Source organism: Equus quagga, chromosome 14 (genome assembly GCF_021613505.1).
Source record: "Equus quagga isolate Etosha38 chromosome 14, UCLA_HA_Equagga_1.0, whole genome shotgun sequence".
NCBI classification, from domain to species: domain Eukaryota; kingdom Metazoa; phylum Chordata; class Mammalia; order Perissodactyla; family Equidae; genus Equus; species Equus quagga.
This window is the reverse complement of record NC_060280.1, coordinates 28,150,435-28,164,524: the sequence shown is the minus strand read 5'-3', so window position 1 is coordinate 28,164,524 and position 14,090 is coordinate 28,150,435. Positions and strand designations below refer to the sequence as shown.

Below are 14,090 nucleotides of genomic sequence, written 5' to 3'. Positions count from 1 at the left end.
ATCCTCAGTTTCACTTTCTCTGTTTTCAGTTACCCAAGGTCAACCATGGTCCGAAAATATTAAGTGGAAAATTCCAGAAATAAACAATCATAAGTTTTAAATTGTGAGCCATTCTGATTAGCGTGATGAAATCTCGCAACATTCTGCTCCATCCAGCCATGTCCTAGACATGTCCCTTTGTCCAGCATATCTACGCTGTACATGCTACCTGCCCATTGGTCACTCAGTAGCCATCTCAGTTATCAGATCGACTGTTGGGGTATCACAGTGCTTGTGTTCAATATTTAATAATGGCCCCAAACCAACTTTATTATAGTTACTGTTGTTAATGTCTTACTGTGCCTTATTCATAAATTAATCTTTATTAGAGGGATGTATTATAGGAAAAACATAGTATATACAGGCATACCTCATTTTACTGCGCTTCATTTTACTGTGCATTGTAGATATTTTATTTTTTACAAATTGAAGGTTTGTAGCAACCCTGCGTCAAGTAAGTCTATTGGCACCATTTTTCCAATAGCATTTGCTCACTTCGTGTCTCTGTGTCACATTTTGGAAATTCTCACAGTATTTCAAACCTTTTCATTATTATTACATTTGTACCGTGATCTGTGATCAGTGATCTTTGATGTTACTACTGTAAGTGTTTTGGGGCACCACAAACAGCGCCCATATCAGATAGCGAACTTTATCAAGGCCCTAACTCTCTTCAGTTCTACGAAGGCTGAGAGAGGAGAGGAAGCTGGAGGAGAAAAGTTTGAAGCTAACAGAGGTTGGTTCCTGAGGTTCGAGGAAAGAAGCCGTCTCCATAACATAAAAGTGCAAAGTGAAGCAGCAAGCGCTGATGTAGAAGCTGCAGCAGGTTATCCAGAAGATCTAGCTAAGATCATCAGTGAAGGCGGCTACACTAAACAATGGATTCTCAGCATAGATGGAAACAGCCTTCTACTGAAGATGCCATCTAGGACTTTCAAGCTAGAGAGAAGTTAATGCCTGGCTTCAAAGCTGCAAAGGACAGGCTGACTCTCTTGTTAGGGGCTAACATAGCTGGTGACCTTAAGTTGAAGCCAGTGCTCATACAACATTCTGAAAATCCTAGGGCCCTTAAGAATTACGCTAAACCTACTCTGCCTGTGCTCTATAATTGGAACAACAAAGCCTGGATGACAGCACATCTTTTTACAACATGGTTTACTGAATATTAGCCCACTGTTAAGACCTACTGCTCAGAAAAAAAGATTCCATTCGAAATATTACTGCTCAGGGCGAGCCCTGGTGGCCTAGTTGTTAAGTTCAGTGCACTCTGCTTTGGCAGCCCAGGTTCAGTTCCCAGGCAGGGACCTACACCACTCATCTGTCAGTGGCCATGCTGTGGGGGTGGGTCACGTACAAAAAAAAAAGGAAGCTTGAGAGCGGATGTTAGCTCAGGATGAATCTTCCTCAAAAAAAAAATTATGTGTATATATATATTTATATATGTGTGTGTGTATATATATATATATATTACTGCTCATTGACAAAGCACCTGGTCACCCAAGAGCTCTGATGGAGATATACCTGAGATTAATGTTGTTTTCATGCCTACTAACACAATATCCATTCTTTAGCCCATGGATCAAGGAGTAAACTCAACTTTCAAGACGTATTATTTAAGAAATACATTTTGTAAGGCTATAGCTGCCATAGATAGTGATTCCTCTGGTGGATATGGGCAAAGTAAACTGAAAACCTTCTGGAAAGGATTCACTAGTCTAGATGCCATGAAGAATATTCGTGATTCACAGGAAGAGGTCAAAATACAGCATTAGCAGGAGTTTGGAAGAAGCTGATTCCAGCTCTCCTGGATGACTGAGGGTTCGCGACCTCAGTGGAGGAAGTAACCGCAGATGTGGTGGAAACAGCAAGAGAACTAGAATTAGAAGTGGAGCCTGAAGACGTGACTGAACTGCTGCAAATGTCATGATAAAACTTCAACAGGTGAGGAGTTGCTTCTTATGGATGAACAAAGAAAGTGGTTCCTTGAGATGGAACCTATTCCTGGTGAAGACGCTGTGAAGACTGTTGAAATGACAACAAGGATTTAGCATATTACCTCAGCTCAGTTGATAAAGCACTGGCAGGGTTTGAGACGACTGACTCCAATTTTGAAAGAATTTCCACGACAGGTAAAATGCTATCAAACAGCATCACATGCAGAGAAATCGATCGTAAAAGGAAGAGTCAACCAATGCGGCAAACTTCACTGTTGTCTTAATTTAAGAAATTGCCACAGGCCCTCCCACCCCAGCAACCACCGCCCTGATCAGTCAGCAGCCATCAACATCGACATGAGACTCTCCACCAGCAAAAAGATTACAACTCGCTGAAGGCTCAGAGGATGGTTAGCATTTTTTAACAATAAAGTATTTTTTAATTAAGGTATGTACATATTTGCTTTATTGCAGTGGTCTGGAACCCAACCCGCAAAAGCTCCGAGGTATGCCTGCATAGGGTTCAGTACTCTCTGTGGTTTCAGGCACCCGCTGGGGGTCTTGGAACATATCCCCAGTGGATAAGGGGGTACTACTATTTTTAGAATAATGCCTAGCACATAATAAGTAACAAATAGTTAGCTACGACTAAAATGCCTGGTGGAGAAAAGAGATGGTCAAGATGAGGCCAGCGTCAACAACAAGCCCAAGTCTAGGGTCAGGATCAGGGCAACTGCTGAGATTCAAGTTAAGGCAGGGGTTGAGGTCAGTACCAGCATCCATTTGCGGTCTGGGTCAGCATCAGGGTCAGCTCAGGACTAGGGTCAGGTCAGTGCCAGCACCTGGGGCTGGGTCCAGGATCAGAGTCAGTGTCTGGTTAGGGTTGGGGTCCACGCCAGAGTCCAGCCAAACTCTGGGCTTGGGCAGTGTCTAGGTTCAGGTCAACTCAGTGGCTGGGGTCAGTGTGTGTCTAGTCAAGTTCTGGGGTCAGATCGGGGATCAGAGTCAGTGTCCAGGTGGGGTGGGGTGGGGAAGTCCATGGCAGCATCCAGCCCCTTCCAGGAGGGGCCGGAGCTTGCAGGGGCTGCAGCAGTGGGCAGCATGGCCACTCACCGACTGGACGAGCAGGTCTCCCACCTTCTGCTGGGCATGCCAGGTCTGCACGCAGTGCCGCACCTGCTCCAGGAACTGCTCGTGGTGCTCCAGGAGCTCCGGGATCTGGTCGAAAATCTCGTCCACCAGCGACGGGTCACACAGCAAGGAGTTCTCCGGCTGCTTCAGCGGCTGCATGTAGCCCTGGGGGACCCACGGGGTCAGTGCAGGCCCTCAGAGAGACAGCACCCCAACCCACTGGCATAGGTACACACGAAGTCACCCGGGCCTGCAGCGCAGTGGCCCTGCCTCCTGGATCTCCCTCCTCAGACTTGGAGCTCTAGGAGGGAGATGAGAAGACCTATCCCCACGCCCCTCACTGCACAGCCCAGGGCCTGCACAAGATGGGAGGGAGGGGGCTCAGCAAAGGTTTGTTGGATGCATGAACAGAGCTTCGAGTGAGAACAGCAAAAAGACTGGGCTCCCTGGAAGACCCCACCCCCAATTCAGCAAATATTTTCTCGAACACTCACTATGTGCCAGGCATTGTTCAAGAACCAGGAGACAGCTGTGAACAAGAAAAACCAAAATCCCTGACCTGACAGAGCTTACAACCTAGTCAAACGAAACACACAAATAAAATAAAGGAAGAAAAAATAAACCAAATTTCATCAAATCTAAGATGTATCATTATTTACACTTATCTTTAAGAAAAAAATGTGCTGCCAATTAAACGATGATATGCATTCAGTTATAGGATCAACCTTCATTTCAGAGACGTTAAAAGTGAAGAACGTGCCTTAGAATCAATTACATGTGGGATTCGCACGGTGAGTCAAAAGGTGATAATGGCTGTGGGGAAAATAAAACAGAGAGGGGCATGGGAAGCCTTATGGGATGTTAGTGGAGGCTTTTAGTGACACTATCTGAACATTGTTTTAACAGTTTTCAGATCTGCTGGTCAGTCTGTGACTAAAATTCCTAATTTTCACCTCAAATCTGCATTCAGTGGTGTTTCCTGAGCAGGAACAGCCCAGCTCAGCAGCTGGCGCCCTCATGGAGATGGCACCCTCTACGGGCCCAAACTATAACCACAGGCCAAAGAAAGAAGGCTGTTTGAAAAAGTATAAGCAATGGGGTAACATTTATATTAAACATTTCAAAATTTGATTTGTTTTGTAAAACAAGCTTGACAAAGTAAAGCTCAACAGAATCCTCTCGCCTGGATGGTAATTCTGGAAAGGCCAGAGGGTGACGGTGAGGAGACAGGCAGGGCGCCTCCTCTCACGGCCAGGCTGGTCCGCCAGCGCCTCATCCGGGCCAGGCTCTGCTACCCAGCAAGCAGCAGGAGCTGATGGGCTCACGTGGGCCCTGCGCCCCACCCAGGAGCAGGCACACAGCGGGAGGGAGGAGCAAACAGCAGCTGAGAACCTGACACAGAACCCGCGTCCACTTGCCACACACTCACTGAGCAACTACTGCGTGTCTGCCTTTTAGCACGGGCTGCTATGGGCCGACAAAAGTCCTGTGCGTGGAGGTGACGTTTCAGTGGAGGGTGGCAGAAAAGAGGCGCCGTGGATAACGAAATTATTATACAGGATGTTAGGAGGCAGTAAGTGAGGGAATCTGGGGGCTGAAGAAGGACTCAAAGGAAGGGTGAGGGTGACACTGAGGACCTGGGTTCAAATCCCACCTCCTTCTGGCTGTTAACCTTGATATTTAACTTCTTCCTTCGTTTTAAACTCCTGGCCTGCAGAAACAGTACCAATGTGGGTGGCAGCGGTCACTGCAAGGAACACCAGGGCGGTGGAGTCCAATCTCAGTTGGAACACCACCTGTGCTTGAGGCAGTGTAGACTAGGGGATGAGAGGGAGCACCCTAGAGTCAGGCTGACAGGGACTCAACCCAGGCTACGGCACTTCCTAGCTTGGTGACCTGAACAAGTTGCTTCACTTCTCCGTCTCAGTTTATTCATCTGTAAAATGGGGGTTATAGTGAGGTGTACACAAATTAATTTGTGTAAAGCGCACATATTAAGCACTCAATAAATGCCAGCTCTTAGTATTAGCACTTGCTACAGACGGAATGTTGGTGTGCTCCCAAAATTCACATGCTGAAATCTAGTCCCCACTGTGGTGTTATTTGGAGGTGGGGCGTTTGGGAGGTGAATAGGTCATGAGGGTGGAGCCTTCGGGAGCGGGATTTGTGCCTTTACTGAAGAGGTCCCAGAGACCTTCCTCGGCTCTTCTGCCATGTGAGGAAACAGAGAGAAGACAGCTGCCTACGAACCAGGAGGTGGGGCCTCACCAGACAGCACATCTGCCAGGGCCTTGATTTTGGGCTTTGCAGCCTCCGACTATGAGAAATAAACTTCTGTTTGTTTAAGGCACCCAGTCTACGGCATTTTTGTTATAGCAGCCCGAATGGGCCAGGACACCACTTAATAGACGGATGACCCTGGGCAGGTTTCTTAACCTCTCTGAGCCTTCATTTCCTCACCTAAAGAGCGAGATTACAAGATCTACCTCACAAGGTTAAGGCAAAGAGTAAATGTGATTTTACAGACGCACATACAAGCACGCATGCAGAGCCGCCAGGCGGTACGCTGAATCCTACACGCACCTCTCTTGGAAGCTGCACTCAAAACAGGTACTATTACCATTCCCACCCTCCAGAGGAGGACAGTGAAGCAGAGACTGGTTATGTAACTTGCTCCAGGTCACACAGCTGATCGAGAGGTAGAGCCAACTTTGAACACCGGCGGCCTGGCTCCAGAGCCGTGCTCCTGACCCCTGGGCTGAACCTCGCTTCTCTCGACACACCAGGGCTGACAGTCCTTGGGCTCAGCTGACACCCTCCTGCCCGCCTCCACCCCTCCCCACCCAATAGTCTCAGTTTGGCTTCCTCAGCACCATCCTCCCTTAGCTGTCCCACTGCAGGTCCTGCAAAGCCTCCATGTGTGTAGCCCTGCGCCGGCCTCCGCCTGGGACCCACGCATGGGCAGCCTCACCACCTTTTCATCTTCACTCTGGAGATGGGTGTGATGAGCTACACTGCGGACAAAAACACCGCGGCTCCGAGAAGTGAGGTGGTTAGGCTAGCATCACCCAGCAGGGAGGCAAGTGGCTCAAACCCTAGACTTTCCGATCCCAATGCCTTCGACTCCCACCTAGGGGACAACAAAGGACCCCCCCCACACCCCTGCACGTCTATGCCTCCTGCCTGGCAGCCAGGGGCATCTCCTGAAGATAGAATTTCAGCTGTGTCCCTCCTATGCCTTCCTTGTGCTCACAATAAAGGCAGCTCCGTGCCCAGCAGCCACACTGGCCGCCTCTCCACCCTAACTGCCCTCGGTTCCCTCCCGCCTCCCAGCCTTCGTCCCCGCCGTGCCCTCTGCCTGGAACGAGTCCCTCGGAGCCTGCTCGCTGCTCAGCTCCTACCTACCCTTCAGGTCTCAGCGAAACACCCCAACTTCAGAGACGCCCTCCCCGACCCCTCACCAGAGCAGGCCCCCATTCTGTGTCCTCATCTCTCTGCACACTTTCTTTAAATATATAAAAGCAGTGTATTTTTTGTGGTAAAATATATATATATACCATAAAATTTGCCAATTTAATCATTTTTAAGTGTAAAGCTCAGTATAATCACATTAAGCATGTTCACGTTGTACTTCCATCCTTCTCCAGAACTTTTTCAACTTCCCCGAGTGAAACTCTGTCCCCATTAAACACAAACTCCCCGTTTCGCCCTCCCCCAGCCCCTGGCAGCCCCACTCTACTTCCCGTCTCTATGAATTTCACTGCTCTAGGTTCCTCACAAAAGTGGACTCATACAGCATTTGTCCTTTGTGACTGGCTTATTTCTCTTCGCATAGCATCCTCAAGGTTCATCCATGTTGTAGCGTGTGTCAGAATCTCCTTCCTTTTCAAGAATGAACAACATTCTGTTTTAAGTATGTGTTCTCTGTGCCCTTTTGCATCACCTTTGGCCTCACATAAGGTCTGTGTGACGAGCTATCGTCAGTCTGTGCCACAGACTGTGAGTTCCAGGAGACACGGCCTCATCACTCACGCTCGCTGCTGAACCCCACGGAGAACAGGCCTGGCACGCAGAAGGTGCTCGTTGCAGATTTGTGGAGTGAATGAACGAATGCTCTGAATGTTTCCAGGGCTCTGCCTTCTCCCCTTGGCTCTCACTCTGCCCAGGTGGCTTGAGCAAACCCGTCCTTAACCGCGACTGCCAGGCCCCACTTCAGCTCAGGTCCATGCTCTCCATCCTGGGCCCTAGAGCCCATGTGCATCCCAGATCCTGGGCTTTCCCAGACCCACACATCTGAACCGGAACTCACCGTCTCACCCCACCTTTCCCAGGTGGGGCTCCTCTAATGCCTCGGGCACCCAGGCCAGGAGCCCAGGATCATCCTAGGCTTCCCCACTTTGCCCCTGACAGCCAACCAGTCATCATGCCTGGCCTGACCAGTCCACCTCCTAATGTCTGTCCCCAACCCTCCTTCCCTGCAGCCTCCGCCCTGGTCCTGCCTTCTCCTCTCACCCGACCTCAGTGGCCTTGGTCTCCTCTTCTGCTACCCACCTTCCTAGCAGTCAAACAGATGTTGTAAAGTGTGAGGCAGGCGACACACCGTCCCTGCTCAAAGCCTTTCGCTGACTCTCCAGGGCCATCGAGAGAGTCCAAACCCTCCCCCTGGTATCAAGGCCCCTCCACTGTGGCCCCTGCTGGCTTCCTCAGCGTCACTATAAGACCAACCCCTTGCACTCCATGCTGGTCACATGGACCTCCGAATGTGCCAGGCCTCTTCTTACAGCACTTTGCACATACTATTCTGGAGGCTGAGAAGACAGGTCAGGAGGAAGCCACACCTCCTCCAGGGAAAATTGCCTGACTCCACGCCTCACAGGCGCCCCCTCGATGCTTCAAGAGTGCTCACATGCTCAACTATGTCCCCGACAGGACTGAGGGCTCCTGTGGCAGGGGGTCATCTCTCTTATTCATCCCCGTGTTTCCTGCCCCTGGTTCAAGGCCTGGATGCAGCAGGGGCTCAACGTTTAATTCCATCCCACAAACATTTTCCCAGTCAATGAATGAAACGGAGAGGCTATCCCAGAGGGGCGTCACGGATCTAAGGTCAGACCCAGGGCTGCCAGGGGGAGGTGGAAGGACAGTGGAGGGAGGGGCAGTTGCGCAGGGGTGGCCTGGTCTGGCCTCGTTAAGGTCCCTCCTCATTCTCTCCTGCCCTGGAGGGCCCTTCCTCCTCTGGGGCAGTCACCTGGGGGGTTCTCTATGGAGGGGCGGTGTGTCCCAGAGTCACTCCTCTCCCCTCTCTGGCCTTAGTCCCCTGTCCATGAAATGCATTTGTTTCCACATGTCTGACAGCCTTTAAACTCAGAATGGCTACTCTCAGGGGCCCGGGCCATCTGGGAGCCTCACCTGCATCAGGGTGCGCAGCGACTCCACATATGACTGCTCCGTGTCCAGCAAGGTCATGGTCACGTGCTTCCGCATGTCCTTGGGGGGAGAGAAGGCAGAGGTGAGCAGTGCCTTGTTCCCCTCAGACCCTGCCGCCTACAGTCACAGGGGCCCAGAGAGTCCATCCACACCCTCTCCCTGGCCTTCAAGGCCTGCCCTCCCACGACCTGGGGCTGCTGGCTGTTCCCCCAAAGCACCCTGGACATCCACGCTGCCAGGTATCAGCTCACGTGCTCCCCCTGCATCTCAAATGCCCGCCCTTGAGTGTGCCCCTCGCTCCTCCACCACCACCCCCATGGCTGTTGGCAGATCTGGAGAGCCCTTGTTTACTTCTTGGCTCCTGGTAGGCTCCTGAAAAGGACTCAGAAGAATCAATAACCTCTCACATTTGCAAAGGACGATGCTCCAGGCCATCCCTGACTCCAGCTGCCTAATCTGAAAATCCTAACTTCAGGCTCAGCGTTCTGGGGTCAGACTCCACCTTGTTGGGCTTCACACTAGCCCTGAGAGTAGAAGCTATCACTTCCTGCTTCACCCAGAGAGGTGAAGTCAGTGCCCAAGGTCACACAGCTGGACAGGGGCAGGGTTCAGATATTCTCAGACAAGGCTGGATCCCAGTTCTCTCATTGAGAAAGGGTAACTGAGCCCTACTGTGCGCCAGGTGCTGTTGTGAGCATTATATACTATTGCATCCTCTGACCACCCTGTGAGGCAGATACTATTATTCTTCTCATTTTAAGAATGGGGAAAAGGGGACCCAGGCACTGATCCCTCGATCCTGAGGATCTGATGATCTGCATTATAGAGTCTCTAAGGGGTCGCCCAGACTCTGCACCCCACACCCCAGGGACAGGAAGCACATCCCTGACCGGGCAGCCTCTGTTCTGTGGGAAGGCTTTGCTGGAAGCCAGCCTGGATGTGCACCCTCTGTGTTCAATTCCCTGGGACTCAGCTTACATACTGCCCTTAGCCACCAGTTCCTATGCCTCTAGCCCACTCTTCCTCCAGGAAGCCTTCCCAGATGGCACCAGCTCCAATAGCTTCCCTTCCTGGGCAGGGACTCCACTCCAGGTCTCCTCCAAGCCCCTGGAGTGGTCCTGAGCAAGGGCCCTAACTCCTCCGGGCCCCAGATCTCTGGGGCTTATTCTCCCCTCTCCAATCTCCCTCCCAGGCCTCAACTTGGCCAGAGCATCTGTCTGGACCGTCTCTCGGACTCCAGCCATCCTGGTCCTGGTCCAAGTGGACACTCTGTGCAGATGGCAATGCCAGGGTGGGTGTCCATGTCTGTAGCGTCCCTCTGGTCCCCACCCCTAGGAGCTCCTCAGGATAGAGACTCAGCCAGTGGAGCTGCCCTGGTCACTGCTGTGCCCAGGGTCTACGTCTGCCAAGTGGACTGAGCCCTGAGTCTGTCCCGCCCACTGCTCACCCCTCTGCTCGTGGTATGCTCACTCAGGTCCCCGTCCCTCTGACCCAGGGACTCAGGGCTCAGGGCTGTCCCCAAACCTGTCCTACAACAAGGCACACTCAGAAAAGTGGGCTCTTATGCCAGGAACTCAGAGTGGAGAGGTATGAATGACACCCCCTGGGGGAGGGGAAGAGGCTGGCTTGCCCCACCCCCGCCAGCCCTGAGCTCTGACAGATGAAAGGCACTGGCCCTGCCTCAGAGCCCCCAGCTACAGCCAGACCATCTCTCCTCAGTGCTTCTGAGGCCTTTAAAAAACCAGGGGAGCTGCCAGTAGGAGGTAGCGCAGGCTGGGCCCACCCAAGACAGAGAGGTTGGGAGAGCATCAAGGGCAGAAGGGCCTCCCAAGGAAAGGCCCAGATGCCCAGTCCTCCCCTTGTCCCCCAGGGATGTCCCAGCACTTCACAGACATGGCCTCATTTCAGCCTCACACTCACAGCTCTGGGACATAAGCATTGTCACCTCCACTTTACAGGTGAGGAAGTCAAATCAGAGAGGTGGCTTGACTTGCCCAAGATCACACAGCCAGTGACCGGCAGAGTGAGGACCAGAGTCTCTTCAGCCACCTCCTGCTGAGGTCTTAGGGCCCAAGCATCTGGAGTTCTCTTCCAGACTGACCGGCGAGCTGTGGGCCTCAGGGTCCCCGGCTCAGCCCTCACCAGCTGTGTGATTTTGGGGATCACCTAACCGCCCTGAGTTTCCACATTCTCCTCTACGAAATGGAACGAACAATTCCTCCCTCCCGGTACTGTGAAAGCAAGGAGATGGGGAGCAGAGCAGCTGGGTCTTTAATGTCCATTCTTCCCGAACCTCAGCGAGGCTGTTATCTACGTTGGTCTCCCTGTGGCACAGGGAGCTCCCCGAGAGTAGGACCAGGCTGGGCCCAGCCCTAGGCAGCACAGCCACACGCCCCGGGCCCAGCCTGGCCAGGCCCAGCAGTGAGGATCACCGGCAGGGAGGCCTCCTGAGGGGGGCAGGGCTGGTGCTGGGCCTGATGGGGCGGAGGGCTCGGGTAACTCACGCAGGGAGGCTGACTTGCAAAACCCGCCTTTCCCAGCCTCTCCCCTGCTTAAAAGCAGAGTGGGCTGTCACTCAGCTGTCAGGTAGAGGCAGGGAAAACAAGGCCAGCTCCTTGTCACTGCATGAAGCGCCCTTCTGCACGTTTCCAGCCACGGGTGTGAGAGTATGTGGGGGTGGGGGGCCCAGGGGAAGCAGGAGGCGGGCAATGCAGCTGTCATCCAGATCAGCAGGCCCACCTGTTACAGGCAGGACAGCCCTACAGACCCAGCCTCCCCCCAGAGCCCCTCACCCCTCAACAGCCCCATCCCAGACCTTCACTGCATGGGGCACTGAAGCGGGAGGGGGCCAAAGGGACACAGCAACTAGGCAGAGGGGCCTCTCCTACCAGTATGAGTGGGACATCATGACTCCAAGCCTGAGACCCCTATATACATGGCATGGAGACAGAGACGCCGTACACAGAGAGCAGCCATAAAAGCCAGACTCTTGCAAAGAGACAAAAAATGCAGCCCAGTTCCCCAGCTGAGAACCAGGGCCTTCAGCCCAGAGACTTGAGGAGGTGGAGGGAGGCGCCGGAGCCCAGGAGAGCGGAACAATCAGAGCCCAGGCCCAGAGAGGCGCACAAAGGCCTGGAAACAGCCCCTGAGACTCTCCCCCTCCCCTGCAGGGGAACGCACACTGAGCCAGGAATGGGGACGCCACTGTTGCCACCACAGCATGACACCCCCAAGGCCCAGCAGGTCCAGTGGCAGGGAGAGAATGGCAAGGGGGGAGGTAAAAGTGGCTAGCTCCTACCCCCCCAGCACATACATACCTGGGGACCGCCTCAGGCCCAAGGACAGCCTGGAAAACCTGCCCTTCCTGAGCCTGTGGACCCATGAGACCCCCGGTGACAGCCTTTGCCTCCACAGTGACCCATATCATGTGCTAAGTGCCACTAGGCCTTGCCAAGGCAGGGTATCAGCGTGGCCGGGCTGTCGCCGTCAGATCGACGCTGACTGACACCGCGACCGCCGCCGCAGCCAGGCTGAGCCCCTGGAGGGAGCGACGGTGGGAGGGAGGGGGCCTGCCAACCCCCGCCGCCCTCCAGGGTATCAGCGTGGAGGCCTCCCACCCCGGCTGAGCTTGCCAGCCCTCCTGCCATCCCAAGCTTGCATCCTGGTGGCACCAAACCTCCGTGCCCTGCCAGCCACACCACTCCTGCCTGGGCTCCTCACACACCTTCAATCCCCCATCACTGGTCACTGAGCCCCCAGCCCCGCGGCCAGGCTGCTGGTGTGCCTGACCCGGGGTCCCGGTCCTGCATCCCAGCATCTGTCCACGCCTCCCCCAGTCCGGGGTGCGGGGCGGGTGCTGAGTTCTAGGCCCAGGTTCCTGGCAGCCCCTCCCCCTCCCTGTACCTGGGCCTCCCCGGGCTCCTCAGCGTCAGCGCCACTGCCCCGGGTGGGCTCCCCGGAGGCGGCGGCCGGTCCCAGATCGCGCATGTCTTCCAGCGCGATGGTGAACTGGGCCAGGGTCTTCACCATCTGCAGCATGCGGCCGGCCCGCCGCCGGGGCGGGGGCGCCGGGGCGGCGGGGGTTGGCAGGCCCCCTCCCTCCCACCGTCGCTCCCTCCAGGGGCTCAGCCTGGCTGCGGCGGCGGTCGCGGTGTCAGTCAGCGTCGATCTGACGGCGACAGCCCGGCCGGCTGCGGCGCTGTTGCCGCCTCCGCTCAGCGAGTGCGCACAGCGGACCGGGCGGGCGGGGGCGGGGGGAGGACAGGGGAGTCCCCGCCCTCGCGCCAGCCCCCTCCGCGCGCACCCCCCTACCCCGCGCGGCCCCACATCCCCCTCGCCCGCACGGTGGCCAGACCGCGCCCCGCCTCTCCTCCCGCAGCGGCGTCCGTTCCCGAACCCAGCCCCCTCTGAGGACACAAGTTGGCACACACCGGGGACAAAGGCAAGTGCACTCGGCGACACGCACTTTTTTCCACACCTGTATCCACGGAGGCACACACAGGGGCATGCACATACTTAGACAGAAAAGGCCCGTATACATGGAAACCTGCCCCCGGCCTTGCTCATATACACGCGTGGGTCAGAGCCAGGTGCGCGCACACCAACATGGTCGCATACAGATCTGAACCCCGACACACATGAACCCGCCCCAGTGCTGCACACAGCGACACGTGTTCCCGTGTTCACACAACTACAACAGGGCACAAACAGGCACACAGATTTAGGGATGGTCGCACGCACACGCACACCCCTGGAAACTGACACTGTCCTCCGGTCTGGGTGGCAGATCACTTGGGCCTGATGGAGGGGGCTACCAGGGAAAGGGCCCACCCTGAGTCATCTCTATTCCCACCCCACCCAGTTGACCTGTGTCCTGTACTTGAGACTGTCCTAGAGGGTTCCAGTCCTATCCGTCTCCACCCCACCCCACCACGCCCATGGGGAGGGGCTCCGGCATTTACACACACACCCCACCAGCCGGCGCTGCAGGACGTTTCCACGCGGCATCTTCAGGACCTGGTCCTCAAATCCCAGGTGATGCCAGAACCTATCCCAGACCCTCTTGATCAGGAGGAACCAGCTCCCACCCTCCACCAGGGGCCTCTGCTGCACCCTGCAGCTGACTGGGGGCCCCTCTGCTGTGCCTGGGCCCTGGCTGTTCATGCTACTGGCTTCCACACTCACCAAACCCCCAACTGACTCCCTCCCCTAAGCCTGCTTTCCCCTGGGTTTCCTGTAAGTGGAGACCTCCCGATTCCCATCACCCAAGCCAGTCCCGGCCATCCACCCCTCTCTCCTCCTTGCTTGATACGCCCCAACCACTTCTGTTTTAACTCCTAGAAGCAGACCAGGCTCTCTCCTGCCTTGGCGTTGGCCCATGCCTTTTCTCTCTCCTAGGAGTGCTTTCTTTTCCTTTAAGACTAGTCTTAGTGCAAACATCACCTCCTCCAGGAAGCCCTCCCTGATCCTCAGATTAGGTCAGATGCACCTGCTCTGTGCTCTCAAAGATTCTCGGTTTCTCTTAACCAGGTATCACAGTTTGTAATTAAACATTTGAACAAT

General features: G+C 54.6%; 1 protein-coding gene across 1 annotated transcript in view; it reads right to left on the bottom strand.

The window, feature by feature from the left end:
• ARHGEF17 (Rho guanine nucleotide exchange factor 17) overlaps positions 1–14,090 on the bottom strand; it is a 56,932-nt gene that overhangs the window by 12,071 nt on the left and 30,771 nt on the right. The window contains exons 2-3 of the mRNA XM_046685726.1: positions 8,511–8,588; positions 3,087–3,269 (exon numbers count right to left, since the gene is read on the bottom strand). Coding sequence (XP_046541682.1) covers positions 3,087–3,269; positions 8,511–8,588 — 261 coding nt within the window. The remainder of the gene's footprint in view (positions 1–3,086; positions 3,270–8,510; positions 8,589–14,090) is intronic.